At 47.8% G+C, this 26,365-nt stretch overlaps 1 protein-coding gene across 4 annotated transcripts; it reads left to right on the top strand.

Annotated features, from left to right (window-relative positions):
* On the top strand, positions 1-25,984 carry trim33 (tripartite motif containing 33). 4 transcript variants are annotated; one of them, XM_079742089.1, is made up of 20 exons: positions 1-610; positions 6,907-7,025; positions 8,194-8,362; positions 9,269-9,401; positions 10,089-10,205; positions 10,965-11,079; positions 12,566-12,712; positions 13,046-13,163; positions 13,570-13,991; positions 14,853-15,053; positions 16,627-16,836; positions 17,938-18,091; positions 18,877-18,940; positions 19,314-19,488; positions 20,160-20,680; positions 21,039-21,147; positions 22,039-22,113; positions 22,575-22,727; positions 24,623-24,673; positions 25,204-25,984. In XM_079742089.1, exons 1-20 carry the CDS (start codon positions 34-36, stop codon positions 25,450-25,452), a joined length of 3,879 nt encoding a protein of 1,292 aa, XP_079598215.1. In that variant the 5' UTR covers positions 1-33; the 3' UTR covers positions 25,453-25,984. The 4 variants fall into 4 exon arrangements, with proteins under 4 accessions (XP_079598215.1, XP_079598213.1, XP_079598212.1 ...); XM_079742087.1 differs by having other exon boundaries at positions 31-610; positions 19,320-19,488; XM_079742086.1 differs by having other exon boundaries at positions 31-610; positions 9,272-9,401.
* The last annotated feature ends 381 nt before the right edge of the window (positions 25,985-26,365 follow it).

A 26,365-nucleotide genomic window follows, 5' to 3' on the forward strand; every position in this document is an offset into this window, starting at 1 on the left:
GCACGACGTGCAGTGGTTCAAAGAGGAAGGAAGATGGCGGACAACAAAGGCGAGGATGATATGGACACCTCTGTTAATTCAGACACAGCGCCTCCAGCACAAGACAGTGGGAATTCACAAACGAACGAAGACAACGTGGTAATAGTAATTGAACCGAATTTGAAGGATGAAGTTCCAGAGTCGCGGGAGAGTGCCCCTACGGCCCCTCTACCATCCACCAGCGAAGAAGGGGAAGCTAGCAACAGCAGCGGCGGCGGAGCGGGAGGCGAAGCCAACGGCGAGGCGAGCAGCACCCACAGCCCCGCCGAGAACACTAGTGCGAACCAAGAGCCCACCGTCACGGAGTCCCCGGCCACCGGGGATGCTCCCGTGAGCGGACTGACCACTGAGATGTCGCCCCCTCCCACGGTCCCGCCAGTTACGCCAGCTGCCATCCCCATTAATCTTTTGGATACGTGCGCGGTGTGTAAACAGAATCTCCAAAACCGAGAATGTGAACCCAAACTTCTTCCCTGTCTACACTCGTTTTGTTTGAAATGTATACCTCAGCCAGACAGACAGCTAAGCTTACAGGTGCCCGGACCACACGGACAGACAGAGACTCATATAGGTAAGTGAGCCACACTCGTGCGAAGTGCAACTACACTAGCGATGCCCGAGTCAAAACGGAACTGTTTACATCTTAGGGGCTCAAACGGGCACACTTAAACACCGCTATATATGCAAACTGGGTGCTTGAGCACCAGTTGCCACTTGCCAGTGATTTCAATTGCTTCGTGGATTGATTTCATCATTGACCTGTACCAATAGATGGTGTCTTGCAGCGGTATATGTTGGTCTTCTATATAGAAGATTAGCGATCCCTTTGGAGCATCTTTCTAATTTCTTCTAATTGTGGCCAATGTGGACGTTCATAATGCTGGATTCTCGATGCTCTTAGTGTAACTAATGATTAATGATAAATTATCAATATGACTGTAAAAAATATTCTGGCTCATTCCATGGATAGTGTATGTTACTGCAGCGATCTAATTGACACGCACTGCCATAAATACCTGCCCATAATGGTTGAGATCCATAGTGATCCTCCAATATGTTGGAAAAACCTGGGCATGAGAATGTTTGCATTAATAATAAATACTGAATACATTAAATTTACATTGATCATTACAACCACTGTATTTGGTTATTAGGTCTGCATGCAGGTAAGAACTTGTCTAGGACATCGCAGTCCCAACCACTTATAAAGAAAACCATTGGAGCAGCACCTTTATTCAACCTTAACCAAACAGAACACAGTTGAGAAATGCATGCTTTTCAAAGTAGACTGAGGTTCACTACTGACCTGGAACTGAAAAGAGTACTGGTCAGTGTGGTGCAGCCAGGCGTCCCTGTGTCACATTGCTCTTGCAAGCAGGGTTGAATCCTCAAGTGGTGCGGCTTGCTCGGCTATGCTAGCTGGCTAGCTGTAGGATGGAGGCCAAATGCAACCTGGAATGCAATAATGAGCCTTCATCTTTCAACATCCTTCATTTTCCCCAAAAAAAGGACAAGATAAGAGATAACATGAGATTTTATTAATCCCTGATAGAGATTGCGGGTGTCACGGCAGAAGTACAGGACAGTGATAGTAATGGGAGTTAAAAAGATACAATTTCATTTCAAATTGTAAAAAATAACAAGACCTATCTAGACCAGAACCCCAACTATCCCCACCACCTGGAGCTAGCCAGCTGGCTGTCCAGTAATGGGCTCTGGGGCAGGGAGGAAGAGGTGTCTGTGAGTGTGGAGCCAGTCGGACTGAGATGTAATCAGAGGTGTTGCCTGGCGAAGCGTGGCGCTGATGATGGGGCGTGACAGCACGATGTCTGTAGGATACACCTGGATGGAGGGGGCCATGTCTGGACAGGCGCACTTGGGCTCTGCGCGTTGCAAACCAAAAGGTGTTGTTTTTTTTCTGGGCACACCACTTTGTTGTTGGTCGCTAAGGAACAACATTGGAGACGGCGTCGTCCTCTTTTGGTGGCGTTGTATAGACATTAAGTTATAATTACGCCGTATCACTGCGGTCAACATGTTGGTTTAATCGTGGTGGAACTAAGGCCCCAACTCAATCGTTTCATTGCGATTTGTTGGATGGATATCATTTATGTTCACTAAGCATTTAAAATGCTTGTTGGTGTTGGTCCTTGTATTGGTGCTATGTATAGCAATAACAAACAGCGACATGATAATCATAACATTTTTATTATACATGTATACGTATAATGCATATTTATATATATTTTTTACAGCTGACCTTAAAGAAATACTCTTCCACCCCCAACTTTTGCTCAAACCTGTTTATCTATATAATGTGATTTTATTTATATGAAGAGCCAAAATAGAGCAGCAAATGGCTGGACACTTCTCTTTGGTGCTGGAGGCGCTCATTGTTGTCCATGAAGGCCTCAAAACATGTTCCAGAGGCTTTAGGCTGGTTGGGCCGGAGGAATTCATCCTTGCCACCAATCGTATTTCCCTAAAACACAGTGTTAAGCAACAGGAAGTATACAAATCCCCACTCATAATGCTTGGTTCTTAAACTAAAAGCTGCCATGTCATCTTCTTCCCTCAAACACTCCCCTATATAATACCATACTCTTAGGCGGAACCTGGGATAAAGACACTCACAGAAATGTAGAGAGTATTTATTCCCCTCCCCATCTCATATCACCACATTGGTGTAGTATATTATTATATGTAATGCATTTTACTTAAAGTGCTTGTAATGGTACACATTACAGGCGTTCGTTTAAAAGGGATGTAGGTAGGATATATATTTGGTATGGTGGAAAGACAAGATATTCACAAAGAATATCATATCATATTTTTTTTGTTTATATATTTTGGTCCAGTCCCACCATGAGATATCAGAACTAATTGCAATACCACATAGCCACTAGCTAGTCTATGGCCGTGGAAAACTCACTGAATAACGGAAGCTTTGTGTTCAGGTAGGGTGAATGTATTTGTCTCATTGGCAAAACCAGAATGTATAGATGCATTCGTTGTAAATCGGACATTGGTGATGAATCCATGTGCATTGTGTGTACGAGACAACTGGGTCTTCATTTCCATAGGGAAGTATGCAAGAGCATGTCTTATTGTGACGGTGCACAATGCTTTGAATACCGAATACGTGCGGGCCAGGAATATTGTCTTGTGTTTAGGGCAGGGGCCTTAAACTCAACTTACCTGGGGGCCGCCGGAGGTAGAGTCTGGGTCAGGCTGGGCGGCATCAATTATTCCACAGAAAAAAGGAGCACAACTGACCCAATCTAAGTTAATGATCGGGCTATAATTAGATCACGGTGGCTATGTAATCGCTGACAACAGGGGACATTTCATAGTGGTTGGTGGAAACCGGGACATTTTAGCGTCCTTTGGGACTGTCCCGGCAAAACCGGGACATCTGGTCACCCTATCACAAGTGATAAAAAAGCGTGGCAAGCCACTCAGCATAAATGTGCGTTTGAGAACAACACGCGGGCCGCACTAACGCTAAACTTTGATGTCAAGTAGGGGGCCACAAAATATCATCCTGCGGGCCTCAATTGGCCCCCGGGCCGTGAGTTTGAGACCCCTGGGTTAGGGTGTTTTACGTCCAGCCCAACAGTTCTGTGTGTGAACCCAATGTCTTGAGCAAGAGGTCTCCCGCCTCCTTGCATCAAGGTCTCCAAATACATATTTCACCAAGTACTTATTGGATAACTAAATGAATGCATCATACATCGTCATATGCCCTGGGCATTGAGTTTGCATAATCACAGGGCGGGACCTTTAGTAGTTCTCACAGAACTTAAAGTAGTTGTTAGCTTATATGGGTGTAGGCGCAGGGAGTGAAACGGGTGTAGGTCCAGGGTCTTAAACAGGTGTATGTTCAGGGTGTGAAATAGGTGTAGGTGCAGGCAGGGTTTATTTAGGTGTATGTGCAGGTGTATGTGTGAAGTGAATAGGTAATGATGTGATCTGAATCCTCGGACGCCAGCCTTCCGAGTTGCCCTTTTGACGTCATTTCCGGTCTCGGAGCATTTATAGCATTCCTGTTCGTCTTTGTGATTGTGTCATGAAATTGGCTAGTCGTTGTTTATTGTTAGCTACAATAGCCTCTTTAGCAATACAACCCGAAAACAAACAACACAACTTTACATTGTATTGCACGCACAGCAAGACCATGCAATGTATAAATTGGTGACCGTAATAAAGTACCAATGTAATCAAGTGTGTAAGAGCATTTAAAATCAACATTAAAATGCCAACATGGTAGAAAAGACAAAGAAAATAAATCTCTTTACGGGCAAAGCTGTTTGTTGAGCGTCATCACTGCTCTCGGTCTACTCTCAGAATTCCGAAAGATGAAGTCAAAAGGGGGGCATGTCTCCGAGAAATGCCGCAAGAAAGCTGGGAGATCTTCGACTTTCGACTCGGAAGTCTGGCCTCCGAGGATTGAGGAACACACCATAAGGAGTATGTTTGGCGTATGTGCAGGCAGAGTGTATAGTGGGTGTTTGTGCAGGGTGTGAAGTGGCTGTAGGTGTAGGCAGGGTTCATAGTTTGTGTATGTGCTGTGGTTGTAGTTGCGGTGTGAATTGGGCGTATGTGCAGTAGGGCTGGGCGGTTAAGCGAATTTCAATTTCAATTTTAGCGTCAAACGATCACAAAATTAACCTATTCAAGTTTTCGATATATATATATATATATATATAGAAAACTCGATTATGTTAATAAAAAAAAAATATATATTTTTTTTTTTATGTTTTATAGAAAGTGCACAACAACTGGATACATATCTGTACATTATTTTAGATTTGAACAATTTCTTTTGGACCATTTTGTGTTTTCTTGTAAGGCGAAATTTCAAAGTTCTCAGTTACAAAGTGTTTTAGAGAGATATGCTGAATAAATACATCATGTTTTCAAACTCAAAAAATAATCGTTTGAATAATCGTGTTTTCAATATTGACCAAAATAATCAGGATTACTATTTTTTTTCCCATAATCGAGCAGCCCTAATGTGCAGGCAGGTTTTGAAGTGGTCGTAGGTGGGGGCAGAGTTTATAGTGGGTGTATGCGAGGTGGGTGTATGTGCTGGGTGTGAAGAGGGTGCAGGCAGGGTTTATGGTTGGTGTATGGGCAGGGTGTTAAACAGGTGTAGGTACCGGCAAGGATTATATTTGGTGCATGCAAAGGGTGTGAATTGGGTGTATGTGCCCGCGGGGTGTACAGTGGGTGTAGACGCTGGGTGTGAGGTGGATGAGCAAGTAGTCCCAGGGTGTGACTTGGTTTAAGGTTGGCCCCAGACACCCATAGTATTGGTCGTAGTAGGGTGTCGTCTTGACTCTGTGTGGAGAGTCTGGTCTACACATCCCAAAATGTCTCGTTAATGAAGTCATAAAAGGCATTTTAAGGATTGTGTTTCTATGTAAGGCTTTAAGTAATGCAAGTAAGATAAAATCATCTGTGGTACTTTTTTCTTTTTTTTAAAGGGGTCGGTCAGCGTAGACATTTGTTTGTATACAGAAAGATCAAATCTGATGCCCTTGTAACGGCTACTTGACAGGGGTAGTAACAATCTGCTTGTTTATTTATTTGTAATGCAGATCTTTAAGTGTCAATCCTAATTTAAGCTTGGCCAACCACCCTGGCCTTAAACCCCTCATTGAGCAGCAGTAAAAACCCTGGTAAAGATACCCTAACATTGGGAGTAAATTATAATAATGGCACAGTTGGTTACCTCGGGTGGTTGGGTGTGTGTGTGGTCATTAAGTTATAAAGAGCGCCAACCTAATGCCTGATGTCCTTCTGTTTGTGTGTCTGACTATATAGTGCACACACAAGCATGTCAGTTAAATGTATGTATTTCTCTGTATGAATAGGTCTTGTTACTTGTGTGACAGATGTGAGGCAGGCCCACATAAGTGTCACTGTGTGTGTGTGTGTGTGTGTGTGTGTGTGTGTGTGTGTGTGTGTGTGTGTGTGTGTGTGTGTGTGTGTGTGTGTGTGTGTGTGTGTGTGTGTGTGTGTGTGTGTGTGTGTGTGTGTGTGTGTGTGTGTGTGGGGGGGGGGGGGGGGGTTTGGGGGGGGAGGGGGGCGTCTCTACAGATCTCACTCCAGCTGGGTTTCACAACCAATCATTCACAGCCCCTTGCAGCTGGGGCTTAACACAAACCGGCTGTGTGCTGCTCAAACCAGAGTAGACCGGTTTAAACCGGCTCACACTGGATCACGCCGCAGCTAACTAGTGTGGAGGGGGAGGTGCTCTGGGTTTATGTGATTAGTATGTAGGGGAGGGGATGTGGTAACTTATCACGGCCGTTACTCTGTAAACCATTGACCTTTAAATTTAATATTACACCGGTTGCAGTTGCAAAGTTTACAAGTTTATAAGCACAGTTACTTTTTCAATTTAATGCATTACCGACGACCACCAAAGGAATGTGGGTGGATAGGCGTCCTGTTTTGTGGCTGTCTCACCGTTATATTCCGGTGAAACATTAAATGTTGTAGTTGCACATTTCTCACGCTTACGGCCATTGCAGTACATTGTACATGAATGCTCTGAAGGGCCTTTTCGGCCCGTTGAGCATTCCAAGTCCCAGAGCACCAGCGACCATGTGGCTTGCTCTATTCATAATGACTATGATTCATAAGGAGGAAGGTAGCCCTAATATTAGTTATACCTCCGTACTAACCTATATTTAGTCTAGGCGGATCAGAGCATATTCTATACCCTGCAATTGGTAAACAATTATTTGGTGTGTCCAGAGCTGCGAGGAAGTTAATACTCTACAACATTGTGGCGCTATCCAGGCTGCGCGTGACCTTCTGTTTCACACCATGACCCCTCACCCTTGTTGCTTCCAGTGAACGTCATGCGGTGCACGGTCTGTTGCCAGGACTACAAGCAAAGTGACATCATCGACAACTACTTCGTCAAAGACACGTCCGAGGCCACGAACACGTCGAGCGAGAAGTCTGCGCAGGTACTTTCAGACGGTTTGGAGATGAGGAGGATGGGGATGATTATACAAAGCAAAGAAACTATGTTTATTTTTCATATATTTATTGTTCTAGGAACAACACCTTGTATAGAAAACAATTCCCCAATATATTATGATTGATTTTGGTATTTTTCCATGCAATTTCATGTGTATATGCATTTTTATGCAACCCAACCTGTATATTTACATGATGGTACATTTGTAGTGGTGGGGTCATTCGTCTTGCTAGAACTGAGGTAAAGTCACTTGTAGGAGTCAGAGGTTGAAACGGAATGAGCTGAGTCTCCACCTACTCCACCTTTCTTGTAAAGACACGCTTGTAGGCGGAGGTTGGACGGAGGAGGGAGGGAAGTACATTTAGAGAGGACCTTCCCATCCTTTCGAAACAGTATATTGAAAAATGATATGCCATCTGGCCTTTTTATGTTAAGCATCTTATAATACCGCGAGTGCAAACAGCCAAACCCCCATGCCACTTGTACATTGGATGACTCCCTCTCAAGTTTAACCAGATGCTATATCATGCACCGCTTCTTATTGGCTGATATGGTTACCTGGTACCTGCTGATTAAGCATTGATGAGACGCACCTGTCGTCTAGGCTAAATCAGACTGAAGGGGTGTTTGCAGGGGAGCCAGCCGCTCTTGCCCCAAAATGAAAAACCCAAACTGACAGCATTTCTTAACAAGTCTGGGGATTATTTCCCCTTTTTTAAAAGCCACAAGGATCTATTAACTCTATCAAGGCACACGGTGTGGCCACAAGGTGGCCGAACACATGACGAGATCATGTGATCCAACAGCCAAAGGGGAGAATGGGTCCTATGATCTCCACCAACCGATTGTTTGTCATAGTTTGTTAGCTTCCTACCGCTAATCGAGCTGATATCTGCTTTTTTTTGAGACAATATATTCAAGATCCCCTCTCAGAAGACTAGTTTTAAACAAAAACAAAAGATTGGACTCCTCCTTGTGAACAACGTTCCAGGGAAACCATTAACTTTAAATTATACAATTTTAAACCTCCACCAATCCTTCTAAAGGAAGAAAGGTACGAGGGAGGGGGGGGAGGGGGCTGGGAGGCGGGAATGTGTTGCCATGGTTTCTGATGGTTGATGTGGATTTCCACCCCCCCCTCCCCCCCGGCCCAGACTTGCACCAGCTGTGAGGACAACGCGGGCACCATCGGCTTCTGCGTGGAGTGCGCCGAGTGGCTGTGCAAGACGTGCGTGGAGGCCCACCAGCGGGTGAAGATCACCAAGGACCACAAGATCCGCACCAAGGACGACGACGGCGCCGCCGGGGAGGAGTCCGACACGCGTAAGCCACGGGGAGGGGGGTCGAACCGAGGCCACTGGATCTGCGTATTCCCTTGGGGCCTGTTCCCGTCTCATGCGGGCACACAGGGCCACGTGATGCCATGCTGTGGTGGTCAATGTTAACAAGTGTTTTCAAGGAAAAGCTAGAGAATGGTATAAATAAAGCGACAGGCGTTAATATCAGGACACGGACAAGGAAAGCAGCACTTGATGGCATCTATAGGCCTTAAAGCCGTTTATAGAGATAAAGAATTTACATATACAGTATCTGATGGAAAGCCGTCACTCACCTGAACCGTAGCAACCCCAGTGAGCCAGCTGGTAGCCGTCAGCGGGGGGTGGGCAGGGGCGCGGTCATCATGGTACCAGCAGCTCTCCCCTTCACCACCCCCAGACCCTCGCCGATCCGAGTCCAGACGGTTCGGTTTGAGCTCGGATGTTTACTTTTGTTTCAAAACAGGAGCTGCTTCGCAACTTGTTCTCATTAAAAGAGGGAGGGAGGGAGAGAGATAGATGGAGTGAGTAGAGGTAGTTTGAAGGAGGGAGATAGATGTGGTGCAGATAAGGCTGTTGCCATGGTAACCCCAGGCTGCAGAATCCCAGAGTACACCAGAGCGGCCTCTTTACATTCTGCTGGTTACCAGGGCTGTGGTTTTTCGCCGTTTCTTGTTGGGGTATTGGTTTCAACTGGGTTGCTTCATGTTTCATTCTGTTTTGAAATCTATGTCTCTCTCCATCCACGATCTCTATGAAATCCCTACTCTCACTCACTCCTCACTCTCACTCACTCCACAATCTCTCACTCACTCACTCCACACTCACTCACTCACTCCTCGCCCCACATACCCCACGCCGTCTGACTCTCTCGTTTGTTGTGTTTGTGTCTCGACCCCCCTTCCCCCCCCAGCAGCTCCGGCCTCAGCAGGACAGAGGCCCGTGTTCTGTCCGGTCCACAAGCAGGAACCGCTGAAGCTCTTCTGCGAGACCTGCGACACGCTCACCTGCAGGGACTGTCAGCTCCTGGAGCACAAAGAACACAGGTAGATCCCACCTCGCGACGCCTTAGCGGTCCCGGGGTTCCGCCTTCTGGGTTTGACCCGCCGTGGCTGCAGTGTCGGCATCCTCCGACGCGACGCATTTACACCAACCAGGGCGGAACAGTTTAGACTCCAGGAGGATGGGGCTCTGGGTGTGATCCACAACGTCGGCAAACGGCTTGACTCGTGGTCATGCTTCATGCCTGACCCCTCCTGGCTCCTTAATGACTCAAAGCCTTGTTGCTAGGCTCTGTGCGATTATTCATATATATATATATAGATATAGATATATATATCTATATTTATATATATATACACGTCACAACCTGTGTACTGTTAAATTTTGCTCTCTTAAATGTCTGCAGCTTTTAAAACCCAATACGGCAGGGTGGTCAATGTCAAGAGAGAGCGTACTGTGGGCGTGTGGGTGGGTGTAAACCTGAGGGAGGCAATAGGAGCATTCATATGCCTGGATTGATTATTTCACTTTGTATGCTTGGCTTTGTTATTATGGCCACTTCATTGACATTATATTTAATTGAGTTAATTTAAATTCAATGTACTATTATAAAAAAAAATATATGGATCTACGTGGTTGTAGGTAAGCGTAGAGAGAGAGAGAGAGAGAGAGAGAGAGAGAGAGAGGAGAGCAAGAATTGGAAATCACCAACCCTGCAATGTCTCCCCCAGGTACCAGTTCCTAGAGGAGGCGTTCCTCAACCAGAAGGGCATCATCGAGACCCACATGACCAAGCTGCAGGAGAAGAGGGGCTACGTGGGCTTCTCGGTCGCCCAGGTGCAGACCAGGTGAGAGAGCCTCTTCCTGCCTCCTCTGCAGCCCTGTGGTAGAGCGTGGGCAGAAGGCGGGGGTGGGCCCACAAAGAGGATTGAAAATCGGAAACATCCCGCATGTTTTATTACGTGCTTTTGGAGTTTTCATGGTTATTTTGGTTTGGTTGAAAACGAACTGGGATGGATTAACTACAAGGCAAACGAATGGAGCAACGGAACCTCGGGAACGAGGCTGCGATCCAATTAACACTTGAGCAAGGCACGCAGCCAATATAGTCTTTCTAGGCGGCATTACTGCACGTGTGCACACACACACTCACACAAACACACATATACATGCAACAATACCCACACTCAAATACACACACTTGGGTGGTAAAGCAGTGTTAAATTCGCTGATATTGTAGATTATGTTGTCACACCATTGGTTTTCTTACAGGAAACGCATTTCGCTGGCCGTGGTAAAAGATGGCCAGATAAGGAGATTCTTTCTTTATTGTTCTCTAAACCTCATTATACTCGTTTTTTGTCACGTTGGTCTAGTTTTGAAAGCCTCTTATTATTCGAAAACAAACAAACGTGTCTTTGTCAAGGTGTTTGTCTCGATTACAACGCCCATCCACATTACAGGATTAGTGTCACCAACACAAGCATAGGAGCCATCCCTTACCCTCCCCCTGCCCTAACAAAAAAAAATTAGAAGAAATGATATGTATCGTGTTGGATTTCCTCCATTAAATGGGGGTTTGTTGCGCTGGTGTGGTTGCTGGGCAGGTTAAAAGAGCTGAGCGAGACTCACAGGAAGGTGGAGCAGGAGATCAAGATCGCCGTCTTCACGCTCATCAACGAGATCAACAAGAAGGGCAAGTCCCTGCTCCAGCAGCTGGAGGTAAGTTTCCCACGCTCCGCATCTGTGTTGGTCACACCTAATACCAGCTCCTTTCAAGGCCTTGGGTCCACCGGGGGTCTCTCAAGGCTCAGTTATGGTACCACGTCGATGTAACGCAAGGACCACGCAGACGCTTTGGACGCAGTCGTGAACCTGTTTTGGTTCTTTGTCGGGTTTTAGTGAGCGGACCAATCACAGCCCTTGCTACGGCGTCGCATCGACGCACGGTTGCATGTTTTTGGATGCGCACGTCAGGCCCTTGCGGTGGACGCAAGGAGGGTCCGCAAGGACGTAAGGGGTCCGTAAACCCCCTTGCGTTGCGTCGACGTGAACCATAATCAGGCCTTTAGTCAGTGGTGTGGCCCGCAGAGGCCTTTCTGGCTCGGTGATGCGTATTTTATCTTGAGACACGCGTGACCTATCTTCACATTATACAGATCACCAAAAGTCACTTACTGAGCAGTGTCTATGCTGCGAATCCTCGAGGCAAATCCATGTACGCAAACATTGACCTATAGATCCAAAGCAGTTTGAATTTGGCCTTTAGAGCTCATTTGTCGATTTTCTCTTTTTGGTTTTGGCCCGCATGGTGTGTGTGGAATCTAGTGCATTACATGAACGAGAGTAAATCAGTTATGCCTTTCATTGTGAACATGCTTTGCATCCTCAAAGGGGAACCGCCGCGCTCCGTACTTTATTAAGTTGAGGCAGTATTGTTTCATACGTGTTCCGAAAATGTGCAACATCATCTCTGTTTCACTGAAAACGTGCGGGAAAGTTTGACCATAATTGTCTTACATAAAAAGTGGTTCCCCTTACACTAGCCCTACGGGTGAGATGCTTCCTAAATCCTAATAGTAGGGTAGAGGTGATTAGTAAGATGGAGTCTGATGCACTTTTCGTACTGCATTGGTGACTGTAGAGCAGCATAGGATCCCTGGTTAAATGTCTGAACCATTATATGTTAATCTTTTACAGCAAGTTGTAAAAAATCCCTCCACATAATTAAGAAGGTCAGGCGGATAGGGCAGGTCAAAGGTCGAATAGTTGACGCTTTAAACCAGGCACCACATGGTGTGTGTGAGAGACTGTTGACTGACTGTGTGTGCGTGTGTGTTGATAATGGGGTCTGTGTGTTGACCATGTGTGAGACTGTTGACTGACTGTGTGTGTGTTGATAATGGGGTCTGTGTGTTGACCATGTGTGAGACTGTTGACTGTGTGTGTGTGTGTGTTGATAATGGGGTCTGTCTGTGTTGACCATGTGTGAATCTGTTGACTGACTGTGTGTGTGTGTGTTGATAAGGGGTTTGTCTGTGTTGACCATGTGTGAGACTGTTGACTGACAGTGTGTGTGTGCGTGTGTGTGTTTGTGTGTGTGTGTATTGATAATGGGGTCTATCGACTCTTGACTGACTGACTGACTGTGTGTGTGTGTGTTGCCATGCCGTCCCCTAACCTGCCCCTGTCTTGCGGTGTGCTCCAGGGTGTGACCAAGGAGAGGAACCGGCGGCTGGTCACGCAGCACAAGGACACAGCCCAGCTGGCCCAGCAGATCCACCACGTGCTCAAGTTCTGCCACTGGGCCATTACCACCGGCAGCAGCACCGCCCTGCTCTACAGCAAGAGGCTGGTAGGGAAAACGGCTCTCAGCACCTAACCCTTACTTACAATAAAAGGATTTATAATTCTTAAAGGTGACATATTATACCACCAGGCGTGAGTGTGATTAGCCCTTACAAGCTGTTTTGAAAATCTGCGTCTTCTGACCTCAAGAGTGGGCGTGTCTGCCTAGATGTGTGCTGGATAGATCAGTCTACCAGCCTACCCAGTGGACTGAAGCAAACGTTGCTACTGCTAATCACACTCGCACCTGGTGGTATATTATGTCCCCTTTAACACATGACACAGGCTTTTCTGTCACCTCTTGGAAGATCTGACTGTGTGTGTGTGTGTGTGTGTGTAGATTCTGTTTCAGCTACGGCAGGTCCTCAAAGCCAGGTTGGAGCCCGTACCGCAGGCTAACGGATCAGTGCGCTTCTTCTGCGACCCCACCTTTTGGGCCAAGAATGTGGTGAACCTAGGTGGGTTGACCTGAAATTCAACTCTTGTTATTTCTGGGTGTGGCCCAAGTCCAACCTGGTTCCCTTCTTATTAACACAGTGTTCCCTAGTTAAATACCTTGTTCACTTTTTAATATCTGGTTCCCCTAGGTATAAATACCTTGTTCCCTTAGTTATTGATACCTTGTTCCCTAATTAATTTTGTTCTTTGGCTTTCCATCAAGGGGGTGGGGTATAATGTGTGCCGTTGAGACTAACTGCAATTAAGGGTTCATATAAAAGAAATTAACATGAATCAAACTAAACTGCCCAGTCCGCAGTGATGTAGCCCAGGTCCCCTGCATAGTACTGTAACTGTCATGAATTTATCCTGTATTCACACTGAGTTCCTACACGGTGCATTCTCCTCTCCCCCTCCCCTCGACAGGTAACCTGGTCATCGAGAAGCCTCCCCAGTCGGCACACCCCGCCAACGTGCTGGTGGCCGGCCCCCCAATCCCGTCCGCCCCCGGCCACCCGAGCAAGCACCAGGGCCAGATCAACCTGGCACAGCTACGGCTGCAGCACATGCAGCAGCAACAGGCAGCGTACGCACAGCAGAAGCAGCAGCATCAACAGCAGCAGCAGCAACAGCAGCAGCATCAACAACAGCAGCAGCAGCAGCAGCAGCATCAACAACAACAGCAGCAACAGCAGCATCAACAGCAGCAGCAGCAGCATCAACAGCAGCATCAACAACAGCAGCATCAGCAGCAGATCCAACAGCAGATGCGCATGGCGTCGCAACTGAGCCAGCAACACGCAAGGCCTTCGATGGGGCAGGCGGGGCCGTCGATGGTACAGCAGCAGGTACGACACGCGCACACACAAGACACTCGCACATACACATATACACACGCATACAAACACGTGTGCGTGTGTGTGTGCAAACACACACGGCAGGGCAGAGAATAAGCAAGGGTGGAGGTCAGAGATTCAGAGAGGTGGCGGTCAGAGATTGAGGAAGGTTGAGGTCAGAGATTGAGGGAGGTGGAGGTCAGAGATTGAGGGAGGTGGAGGTCAGAGATTGAGGGAGGTGGAGGTCAGAGATTGAGGGAGGTGGAGGTCAGAGATTGAGGGAGGTGGAGGTCAGAGATTCAGAGAGGTGGCGGTCAGAGATTGAGGGAGGTGGAGGTCAGAGATTGAGGAAGGTTGAGGTCAGAGATTGAGGGAGGTGGAGGTCAGAGATTGAGGGAGGTGGAGGTCAGAGATTGAGGGAGGTGGAGGTCAGAGATTGAGGAAGGTTGAGGTCAGAGATTGAGGGAGGTTGAGGTCAGAGATTGAGGGAGGTGGAGGTCAGAGATTCAGAGAGGTGGCGGTCAGAGATTGAGGGAGGTGGAGGTCAGAGATTGAGGGAGGTGGAGGTCCGATTGAGAAGGGTGGAGGTCGCGGAGGGACAATTAAAAAGGGATTGACGGAGAGGTCGAGGGAGGTCGAGAAGGAGAGCAGTGAGACGAGGAATGTAGAATTTTGCAAATGCAAATATTGCCAATGATCTTGCATTTGTACAGAGAGAGTAGGAAAACATTGCCTCATTTCCTGTTGTAATTCTTAGAGTTCATATCATCACTTTTATCCAATGTGTCTGACAATGCTTTGTCGTGTGTGTGTGTGTGTGTGTGTGTGTGTGTGTGTGTGTGTGTGGTTGTGTGGTCGTGTGTAACCCTACAGCCCCCCAGGCTGATCAGCATGCAGCAGATAGCCAGGGGTCCCGTGCCCATGAACGGGGGGCCGGGCCCCCACATGTACCCTTCCTCCCACCACATGCGCCTCCCGGGGCCCTCGCCCCAGGCCCGCATGCCCAGCGCCCAGCCGCGGCACAACGGGCAGCCCCAATACCCCGGTATGATGCAGCCCCAGCTACAGAGACAGGTCGGTACACACACACACACATGGCCCACAGGATTTTTTACAAGGCTTTCACGTACAAAGATATTATGGGTCTGGGTGTTCTCCTTAAAGAGCCTCTATTTAAGATGGTTGATTAGCCATATCACAGTTTTTTTTTTTGCACCATGAGTGCCCACCCAGATGTTTGATGGATAGTTCATCCACCAGTTGGTACAGTCCACTGGGTAGGTCCATCCTTACACCTGAGGGTAAAATAGGGGCCCTTTTTAAAGAGGAACTAGACAGTAAATGTAAACTGCAGGAACACCACCATCTACAGTGAAACACTGGTTATCACAATTGCTGGTCCCGTTTGGTGTTGTTTGACTGCCCTTGCTAAGCAAAATGCATCTGCTAACTGTGTGTGCTACAGCACCGTCTTTTTGACTGTTGGTTCTTTACCTATTTGTGATTGGTAGCTTCTATGTTTTAACATTTTATCCATTATGACAAACTTTTATTCCTAGTTTAGTAGAAGTTGGTGCATAGATACAAACAGTGAGGCGGGCTAAATAACTACGATTCTTTTAACCAACGCAAAATATTATACATCGTTCAAACCAGAAAGGTTCAAAGTTCGGAATCTCACGTAGCTGATTGGATGTTTCGGTGAATACCTGTCAGTCACAGAGAGGGCAGCTAGCGAGAGGGCAGGGCCGTAACCATGGCAATTAACTTGAAACTCGAAATATAAACAATACGTTTAACCGATATACGTCGTAATTCGTAGGAACTTCTTTTAATAGAGAGCGCCCTGGCTTTAGCACTAGGTTAGCCTTAGCCCTCGCCTAGCCTAGCCTCACCCATGTGTATCTATGGCCGAAAAAGCTAACTTCTGCAGCACTGTCGCTCCACCTGTGCCCATATTACTCCAGTGTGTGGCTAGTGGTCTGCACTCCAGCGGGTGACCTTTTCTTTGTGTCCAGATGTCAATAGAGTCTGAGATGAGCCACCAAAGGTTTCGTTTCTTACTACAGTCAGGGGTTTGGCACCTTTTCCTTACTTTAACATCCGTGTGTCTTGTGCCGCATGCCGTGTCATTCCCAGTGCATGCCCACTCGCACACCTCCATGGCCGCCTTCATGAACCAGTATTTCAATACACCCTCGGCCCGAGAGACGATGCCTAACTCTGTTCCCATGTCCTCTCTCTCTCTCGCCCCATGTGCTTGGCATCCCGATCTTCCCTACTCTGTCCCTGTCCCTCTCTCTTTCTCTCTCCCTCGCTCTTGTTTGCACTCTCTTTCTATGTTTTTATGTCCACTCTATTTCTACCTTAATCTCCTTCTTTTGGTTTCCTCTGACCTCTTTTCCTCCTCTCTCTTCACCCTCTTTCTCCCCCTCTTTAAATTCCCCCTCACTCTCTTCCCTCTCACTTTACCATCCCACTCTTTCTCTCCCCCCTCTCTCTCCTCACTCGCTCGCCCCCCCCCTCTCTCTCTCTCCCCCCTCTCTCTTCCCTCTCACTCTTCCATCCTGCTCTTTCTCTCTCCCCGGTCTCCCCTCTCTCTCCCTCACTTTCTCCCTCTCTCTCTCCCCCCTCTCTCCGCGTGCAGCATTCGAACCCGGGGCACGCCGGCCCCTTCCCCGTCGCCTCCCTGCACAACGCCAACCCCACCAGCCCCACCAGCGCCAGCATGGCCAGCATGGCGAGCGCCCACGGCCACCGGGGGACCACCAGCCCCATCGTGGGGCCCATCGAGCTCATCCCCTCCGTCACCAACCCCGAGAACCTGCCCTGCCTACCTGAGATCCCCCCCATCCAGGTAACCCTCACCTCCCCCCCCCCCAGCCGACCGCAGGGCAGGGCTGCCCAATTATGGGAAAGATCGTAATCGCGATTATTTTGTTCGATGTTTAAATCACGACTATTCAAACGATTATTTTTGAGTTAAAATTAAGCGTTTACACAGCATTTCTCTCCAAAAAACACTTTGTAGCTGAGCGTTGAAATTTCTCCTTTAAAAAAAACACACTAAATGTTAAAATAAAAAATGTTCAAGTCGAAAAGAATGTAAAGAAAAAAAAGTCCTGCTGCTATCCATAAAACATTTAATGAATAAAACAAATATGCTTAAAAAAAAGATATTTAAAAAAATAATTGTTTCAGCTCGATTATATTAGTTTGGAGATCGTTTGACCCAAAAATCTGAATCGCGATCAAAATTGGATGAATTGCTCAGCCCTACCGCAGGCCTTCTTGTTGGTGGTGGGGCAAATGTTTACATCTTTGTTTTTTCCGAGTATGGGGTTCTGTACCCTACTTGGGGTTTGCTTGTACGCCACATGGTGTCGCAGGGGGATTTTGGATGTACAAGCTATAGATATTTGGTGTGTTTTTGAACAATAATGATAATTGAAAAAGTTTAAAAGCTCTGGTAAGGATCGTGTACATAGGAACAGGCGGCCTTAGGGTTTTTAACCTGACACACCAGATGGTTTGTTGCACAGAGCCATCTGGGGAGTCTTTCTTGGAAACTGTTTGGAAAAGGGCAGGCCCTTCCAAAAAAAAAAAAACTTGGCAGGTGATTGGACGGGCCATCTGTCCCTCACCGTCTTAACACGTAGATCACGTACTTCCTCGAGGCGCTGATAGGCCGGACCGCTGTGGTTCGGCCTGAAATGTTAAATATTGTAAAATGCAGACTTATTGTGTGAGCACAAAAATAACCAGTAAGATAAAAAAAAATGGTGACACCCCAACCCACAGCCACAAATAGTTGAAAACTGCTTATTGTTGTTTAGATCAGGGTCAGACAATGGGTACTGAATTGATATTGTGATTCACATCAGTCTTCGTCGCTAGGTTTCTTCTCTTAATTATTTGCTGTTCTCTCCCCTGTGACGCTGCTCTCCGTCGCCCCCAGCTGGAGGATGCTGGTTCCAGCAGCCTGGGTCAGCTGCTGACGCGCTACATCACGGCCAGCACGCACGCCCTGCCCCACCTGCCCCACCTGCCGCTGAACCTCGGGGAGATTAACCTCTCCCCGGGGCCCTCCACCCATTCCCCCGGCTCCTCAGGTACGAACGGGCGCACACACACACACACACACACACACACACACACAACTACACGTGCATGCGCACAGACATAAACATACACAGGCATACGCACACACACACACAAATTTCTGATCCTTATCAGCTTTAAACTAACAGTCTCTCATTCCCATACCTTCCTCCTCCTCCTCCTCCATCTTGTTGGCACCTCCACACTGCAGCTCTCAAATCTGTTCATTCTTATGTCCTAGCAATACACTTAATCAACGTCTTCAGGGTCGTTGTTTGGGTCATTGTGGGGCTTTTATTTGTCTAGGCCTGTTGTATTGAAATGAGATTCACATTTGTTTCAACCCTTATTGTTTGCATTGACACTTGTATTTCGATTAATCCTTTTCCTTATTTCTCATTTCAAAAAACGGATTTTTATCTGTAAGCTATTTCTGTTATTCTGTTATTGACAGCCAAATCCCTCAGTCTTCTATGAGCAAAGGGTCTAATCTCGTCTTCATTATCTGATGTGATTCATCTCTAGCTGAGGTGATTCATCTCTAACTGAGGTGATTCATCTTTAACTGAGGTGATTCATCTTTAACTGAGGTGATTCATTTCTAACTGAGGTGATTCATCTTTAACTGAGGTGAATCATCTCTAACTGAGGTAATTCATCTTTAACTGAGGTGAATTACCTTGAACTGAGGTGAATCCTTTTCAACCAGATGAGATCTTGGAAGGTGGTGATTTTGTGGGAGTGTTTGTTCAGGCATGTGAGGTTTTCTCCACTAACCTCTTCGGTCTGTCTCCAGGTTTGTCTAACGCCCACACCCCAGCTCGGCCCTCAAGCAACTCCAGTACAGGCAGCAGGGGCAGGTAAGACAAGACACACTAACATGTACACACCTGGCCTACAGACGCACACAAACACACTGGCATACACACAAACTTCAAAACAAAAAAATGTCACAACACAAACTGCAGGCAAACACTCTGACCTATTCACAATCTACACACACTCACTCACTCTCGCATGTACAAACTGACATGCATGCATATGAATCAAGTGTAAAAGTGTGTGGGTATTTGCGTCAGTGCATGTATGGAAACGTATGTGTGTTGTACTTTGTGTGTGTGTGTGTGTGTGTGACTTGACGTCTGCATGTGTCCAGCGTGTTAACGAATGTGTGTGTCCATGCCTGCCCGTTCCCGTGTGTCTGTTAATGCCTGTGTGTGTTAATGTGTGTAGCTGTAGTTCTGCAGGGCGGACGGTGGCCCCGGGGGGCCCTGGAGCGGACCAGGTCCGGGTCAAGCTGGAGCCCGGCACCAAGGAGGACTACGGCTGCACCGCCTCCAACTCCTCCTCCTCCAACTCCTCCGTCAAGACGGAGCGGGGGAACGACTCGGGCCGGAGCGCGTGCATGGTAACGCCTCCCTCACACCTTCCATTTCCCCTGCCGTCCCCCGGCTCGCGGCCGCCATTTTGTCTCACGTGGCCCAGTGTCAGAGTCTCGCTTACATAATGTATACAGTGGATGCACATGCATAATGGATCAACACCATGGGATGTGTTGGTGTTCAGACCACATTGGGTCTCGTCTATATGATCTCATTTGATTCATCGTTAACCGATGTGATTCATCTTGAACTGAGGTGAATCATCTTGAACTGAGGTGATTCATCGTGAACCGATGTGGTTCATCTTGAACTGAGGTGAATCATCTTGAACTGAGGTGATTCATCGTGAACCGATGTGGTTCATCTTGAACTGAGGTGAATCCCAAAACCAACACCATTTGATGTGTTGGTATTCAGACCACATTCAAAAGGCACCGGGGATGGGATCGTTCTCTTCATATAGTGTGTGTGTGGGTGGTAGATGCATAATGCACATGGTGATATAAGGGATATGATGTAGAGAATAATGTATAAGATAAGGGTAGGATCACTGCACTCAATCCCTTCTAAATAATGCCATGAAACAGCCATGCATGCAGTGTTTCCATTTAATGTATACATTTTTGAAACGAATGAATTGAAATATAATATTTAAATGTGTCCGTTTTAATGGGTCATTTATTCGTCTCCTCCCCAGATGAGCAGCCCAGAGAGCCCGCTGGCCGCCCTGGGGGTCCCCCCGTCCAGCAGCCAGGACGTGTTCAAGCCCCTGGGGGACCGCATCAAGACGGAGCCCCAGTCGGACGCCCCCTGCTCCGGCTACAACGGCTCCGGCGACGCCAGCGCCTTCAGCTTCCCTTCGACGACCTGCGCCGCCTCCACCAACACCACCACCACCACCACCTCCTCCTCCTCCACATCCACCGGCAGCGCCACCACGCCGGCCCTCGCCGCCGCCGCCGCCACGACCGAGGCCCCCTCGGACCCGCCCCTCACCAACGGCGCCGCGGGCACCAGCCCGTCGGAGAGCTCCGCGGCGCCGGCGGCGGGGGGCGAACCGACCGGGGCCGAGGCCGCCGGCGCCGGCAGCAAGGAGGAGGACCCCAACGAGGACTGGTGCGCCGTGTGCATCAACGGCGGGGACCTGCTGTGCTGCGACCGCTGCCCCAAGGTGTTCCACATGAAGTGCCACGTCCCCTCCATCAAGATCTTCCCCAAGTACGTCATCCAGAAATAACATTGCAGATCTTCAAGTCTTTAAAAAAAGGGCAAGGAAGAGCGGGAGTCCGAATGTTGATGGGAGGACGTTTAGTATCGCCGGGGACTTAAGGAGCAAGAGAGGGACCTGTATCGGCTGTAGTAGCTTGTGTCAAATAGGGTGAAAAACGCTGTTTTCAGGAACGTCCCGGGAGATGGCTGCTAGGGCTAGTTGGAACGCTAGCATCAGGCTAGCCAGCGAGCCCTTGACGGCTTGTGTCGGTCAAAACTATAAAAATGTCTTAAAACAGTGATGCAATAATACGACTGCCAGCAAAAAATATTTGCTCGTTTATCCGTTGCATCGCATCTGTTTCAGGGGAGACTTCCTGTGTACGTTCTGCCGGAGTCTGGACACCCCTGAGATCCAGTACTGTGACGACAGCAAGAGAAATTCTGACCAGGGCTTGAGTCCTGAGGACCAAAGGGTCAGTACCACACACATACACACGCACTCGCACACAAACTATACACACAATGCTAACCATACACGAGACGCGCACATGCGCCTAACAAAACGTACACGCCAAGCTATAGTTGACTTGCTAACCCTCACACACACGTTCTCTGAACCACACACAACAGTCTAACTGAAAGCTTCACGCCTAGCTGTAGTTGACATGCTAACCGTAACCACACACACACTCCCTGAACCACACACAACGCTAACTGAAAGCAAACACGCCTGGCTATAGTTGACATGCTAACCGTAACCACACACACACTCCCTGAACCACACACAACGCTAACTGAAAGCAAACACGCCTAGCTGTAGTTGACATGCTAACCGTAACCACACACACACACTCCCTGAACCACACACAACGCTAACTGAAAGCAAACACGCCTAGCTATAGTTGACATGCTAACCGTAACCACACACACACTCCCTGAACCACACACAACGCTAACTGAAAGCAAACACGCCTAGCTATAGTTGACATGCTAACCGTAACCACACACACACACTCCCTGAACCACACACAACGCTAACTGAAAGCAAACACGCCTAGCTATAGTTGACATGCTAACCGTAACCACACACACACACTCCCTGAACCACACACAACGCTAACTGAAAGCAAACACGCCTAGCTATAGTTGACATGCTAACCGTAACCACACACACACTCCCTGAACCACACACAACGCTAACTGAAAGCAAACACGCCTAGCTGTAGTTGACATGCTAACCGTAACCACACACACACACTCCCTGAACCACACACAACGCTAACTGAAAGCATGCCCTCCAGCTCCTCCTCACCCCACTCATCATGAATATTAATTTCTTTGACATTTGGCTCCTCTCCCCTCAGCGCTGTGAGCGTCTCCTGCTCTACGTCTTCTGCCATGAGCTCAGCGTGGGCTTCAGGGAGCCCGTGGCCACCTCCGTAAGTCACTCTCCTTCCTATTGAAAGAGGGGCGTCATGTGACCAATCAGGCTTTGATTAACGGGGACAACTCCACCAGATAACCACATCAATCCGGCGGCTTGAGAGAGCTTTTATGAAGAGCTCTTCATAATTAAGATGATTAAGCCTGGTGCTTATAAACAGACAAGGCCTCCAAATATAATAAATGTTTACATTTATTTATGTGTACATGTATTTTTTAAAAATATGTATTTTTAATCTATAAATATATAATAAAAATTAGAAATAATAATTGCAGAGGCAGGACAATGGTTTGGAAGTGATGAAAGGTTGCCCTCCCAACCCTCGATAATTTAAAGCTTAAAGTAAAAGCCTAACGCCGGGTTGAACGGTGCCTCATAATAATACTGGCGAGAAAAGGCCAGCTAGATGGCTGACTAGAAAAAGAGATGCCAACTGCTGTCATCTCCGCCCCCAAGGTGCCCAACTACTACAAGATCATCAAGCAGCCCATGGACCTGCAAAAGGTGAAGAAGAAGCTGGAGGTGCGCAGCTCCCAGCAGTACCGCAGCACGCAGGACTTTGTCTCGGACGTGCGCCTGGTCTTCAGCAACTGCTCCAAGTACAACGAGGTGGGTGGCATGAGTCCTACGGCGTGCGGCCACCCTATGCATGTCGCGCCCCCCCCCCGTCCCCGTCCCCGTCCCCGTCCCCGCCCCCGCCCGCACCCAGACGCAAGGTGGTATGTTGTGGTTGTTTTGGGAGGTGGTGGGGGGAGGAGTTGGTGGGTGCAGGAGGAGGTGGTGGTGATGAGGTGGAGTGGTGTCGCAGAACAGAGGTGTGCGAGGTGCCGTCGTGCGCCACCTGCTGTACTTGTGTGTTCCCAGGTGTTGTGGTTGTGATTGTCGGTCTCGGAGTGTGACGAATGGGGTGCTGGGAGTTATAAACGTAGGTTCAGCTGTTTCGTTTTACGATAAGTGACAGGGACTAAGGTGGAACAGTGTTGGGGTGCGGGTAGGGATTTCTGTACGATTAGTGTTTTTATTTTAGGTTTGGGATTGTTTGATGTTTAAAAGCGTTGTATTCCTAACTCCTTATGTACAACTCAACGCATATGTACACCAATGCGTCGAGCCGTTGCCGGGTTTTAAGGTACAGAAAACTGCATTTTATTTTAACAATTCTAAGACCAGTTATGGTACTGTAGCTATGGTTTACAAATATGTTAATGCCCAGGTGTTTTGGATGGCACTTTTAATATCGTGTAGGATATCAATAAGATGGGTAGCTATAAGTACATAGCTATTCATGAATGGTATACAATGTGTCACGGATGACGATGAATCCCACTGTTTGTGTGTATAAACATGGGAAGAGATTCCCTTGACTGTTGGGAGCATGGGTGTTCTTTGTACTGGCTGGTATGGACTGTTGTACCACAGCAATGCTGGAGCCCTGATCCTGATCCTGATTGGTCGACGTGTTCCAACGGTGTGAATAATTTTTCGATAATGGGACACCTCTGCCTTTAAACAAATCGAACCTTAACAACTGATATTGGGAGTGTTTTTTTAGGGAGGCTTTTATCAGTTGAAGACTTAAAAAATCAAGCTTGGTTTGTTCAAATTCCTACCCTTGCTTTAAGTTGATAAAAAAACAATAATATTCTAGGTTAGAGTATAAAGCATTTAATAACTGCGGAATAAACCACTCCGGGGTGTCCTATTATTGGGAAATAATGTACGACGGGCAGAATGGCCTGTTGCACACAGAGCATTCTGCAAAGACACAGGAACTCTCCTAACTTTCCTATCCCCCCCCCCCCACGGCAACTTTATTCAAGCCTGAACAAAGATTAAGCTTGGAGCACACCGCAATGATTTGTCGTTGTTAGTAAATGGGTTGACCCCTGTGATCTTTGTCTCTCCACTCGTCCATGACCAGACCTCAGTACACTGCGGACTGAATTAGTTTTGACCCTTCAGTGTGTGTGTTGATTCTATGCAAATTTGCATAGCAAACACTAAATCACATCTTAAGGGGCGTTGGCAGTTTCTGATGTGCACCATTAGGTATTCAAAGTGTACCTGTGGATACATGTTGTTATTTTTTCTTGTTGTTGTCCCAAACACGGAAACGGTTTCCACCGCCACCATGTTGCCTATCATGAACTCTGTGCGAGCCCTCAAGCAGGTCCATGTAACGTGTGGGGGGCTGGGGTCTGGACCCACAGCAGAAAGGGTAGACCCATGTCCGTAGGGGGATCGTTTGTGTGGCATGTGAAGGGTAATGCTGGGCGGATCTGGTGCGCAGTGTAAAGTCACCCGAAACGTTCATCACGACTCTGTCTTATCCGGGCGGGTGTAAAACAGCCGGAGCCTGGCCAGCCCAACCGTACTGAACCGTCCTCAAGCGCACGTTTGCCCGACCCTGTGCTGTGACCTCCTACTTCTCAAGTTCATTCTTTTCCCATCTCCCCTGCTCCTACTTTACTGTCTTTTATTGTAATGTCATTGCCCCTCTTTAGATGTCTCGAATAATCCAGGTATATGATGAGGAGAAACAGATTAATACGCAGGTAAGACATTTGAACTAAGAGCCCGGTTGTCCTGTACCCACTGAGGTTGCACGAATTGTTTTTAGTCTTTTTATTTATTTATTTTCCTTTTTTTTGCGTCGTTTATTAACACAAATTCGATTACAATTTTGAGGGGGGGAAGGGGGGGGGGGGGGGGGGGGTGACACGCAAATTGGACCCAATTTAGGTTTTAATAATTGTGGTGTAGTTGTAAACGGTGAGCTACTGTTTGGCTACGGCTGGCTAAAGGAGAACTCGCGTGGCTTGGGGCGAATGCTTCCTGGAACTGCAGTGGGGACAGAGGGGACACGGCTCCATACACAGCAAGGTTGAGCCAGGAGCTGCCCTGGCAACAGAGGTCCTAACCTGCTCTAAATTCTCTCCCCCGCCCCTATCCCCAACCCCACCTTTCATCCTACACAAAACGACCCACCCAACCCTAACCCCCCCTCCCACTCTACCCAACCCTCCACCCCTTACCCTAAACCCACCACCTCTATACCCCCCCCCCCCCCCCCCCCCCCCGCCAGGTGGGCTCAGAGATGGCGACGTCGGGCAACGCGGTGAGCGTGCGCTTTGAGGAGAAGCTCAAGGAGGTGTACCCGGGCCAGAGTTTCCCCGAGGCGCCCGAGCCGGAGTTCCAGGAAGGAGGAGGGGAAACGCTGAAGCCGCAGACGCCGCAGAAGGAGGAGGAGGCCACGGACGACTCCGAGGACGACTTCATCCAGCCCCGGCGCAAGAGACTAAAAGTGGACGACAAGGCTCTGCACATCAAGTGAGGAGGGCCTCGTGCGCATCCCAACGTCCCACCTCGGAGGTCCCAGTCTCCGCGGAGCCGGGGAGAGAAGGAGGAAGCAGTCGTCGTTTTTTCTCGGCTTTTGCTCGGGCTGCGAAGGACTTCTCTGGGCCCATGTGGGACAAACACGGACTGTACAGATGTTGAACTTTCGAGGTCGGGGGGGGCGAAAAGAGGAATCGGCTCCCGTTCCCGATCACAGACGCTCCCGAATCGTGCTTGTACAGAGAACGTTATGGTAGTATTTTGTTTTTGCGGTAGAGAAAATACCTGGAGCTTTGTTTTTTTAATCATTATTATTATTATATTTGAAGATTGGTTTGTGAGATTTTGCTTTCTAAAACCATTCGAACATGTCCATCCCCAGATTGTAATGTATTATAACTCTACTTTGTCATGAAACGTATCAAGTGTTCTTATGACACTGAGGGGTTGTGTAAATAAGAGATTATAGCCCAACTGAAGGTATTCCTCTGGATATTTGAGTGCATCGTCAATAAAAAAATGGTCTTGGAATATATCCATAAAAACGTTGCCTGTGGTTTTTAACCTAGAACAGAGTTTACAGGTTTACCAGACACGTCTTTATTATCTCGGTCTATATTGTGGTCACACTAACATTTGGAGTGGCATTAGAAAGCATATTGTTTAATTCTGAAAGCATCAATGTCCTCCTTTCACATAGGACTTAACCCTGCAGACTACATTGACATAAAATGTCGTTAGTGACGTTTAATCATCCACTACGTCTTTGCTCAATGTTTAAAAGCGGATATGGTATAGATGTCCGTTACTGAAGGAGTTCTTGGAAGTTGGGTGAGAATGTCCTATTTATCCCCACTTACATATGACATGGTTCTGCACACTGTTGGACCACTAACGCCGATCACGGACAG

Source organism: Pollachius pollachius (genome assembly GCF_949987615.1).
Source record: "Pollachius pollachius genome assembly, chromosome: 8".
In the NCBI taxonomy this organism is placed as follows: domain Eukaryota; kingdom Metazoa; phylum Chordata; class Actinopteri; order Gadiformes; family Gadidae; genus Pollachius; species Pollachius pollachius.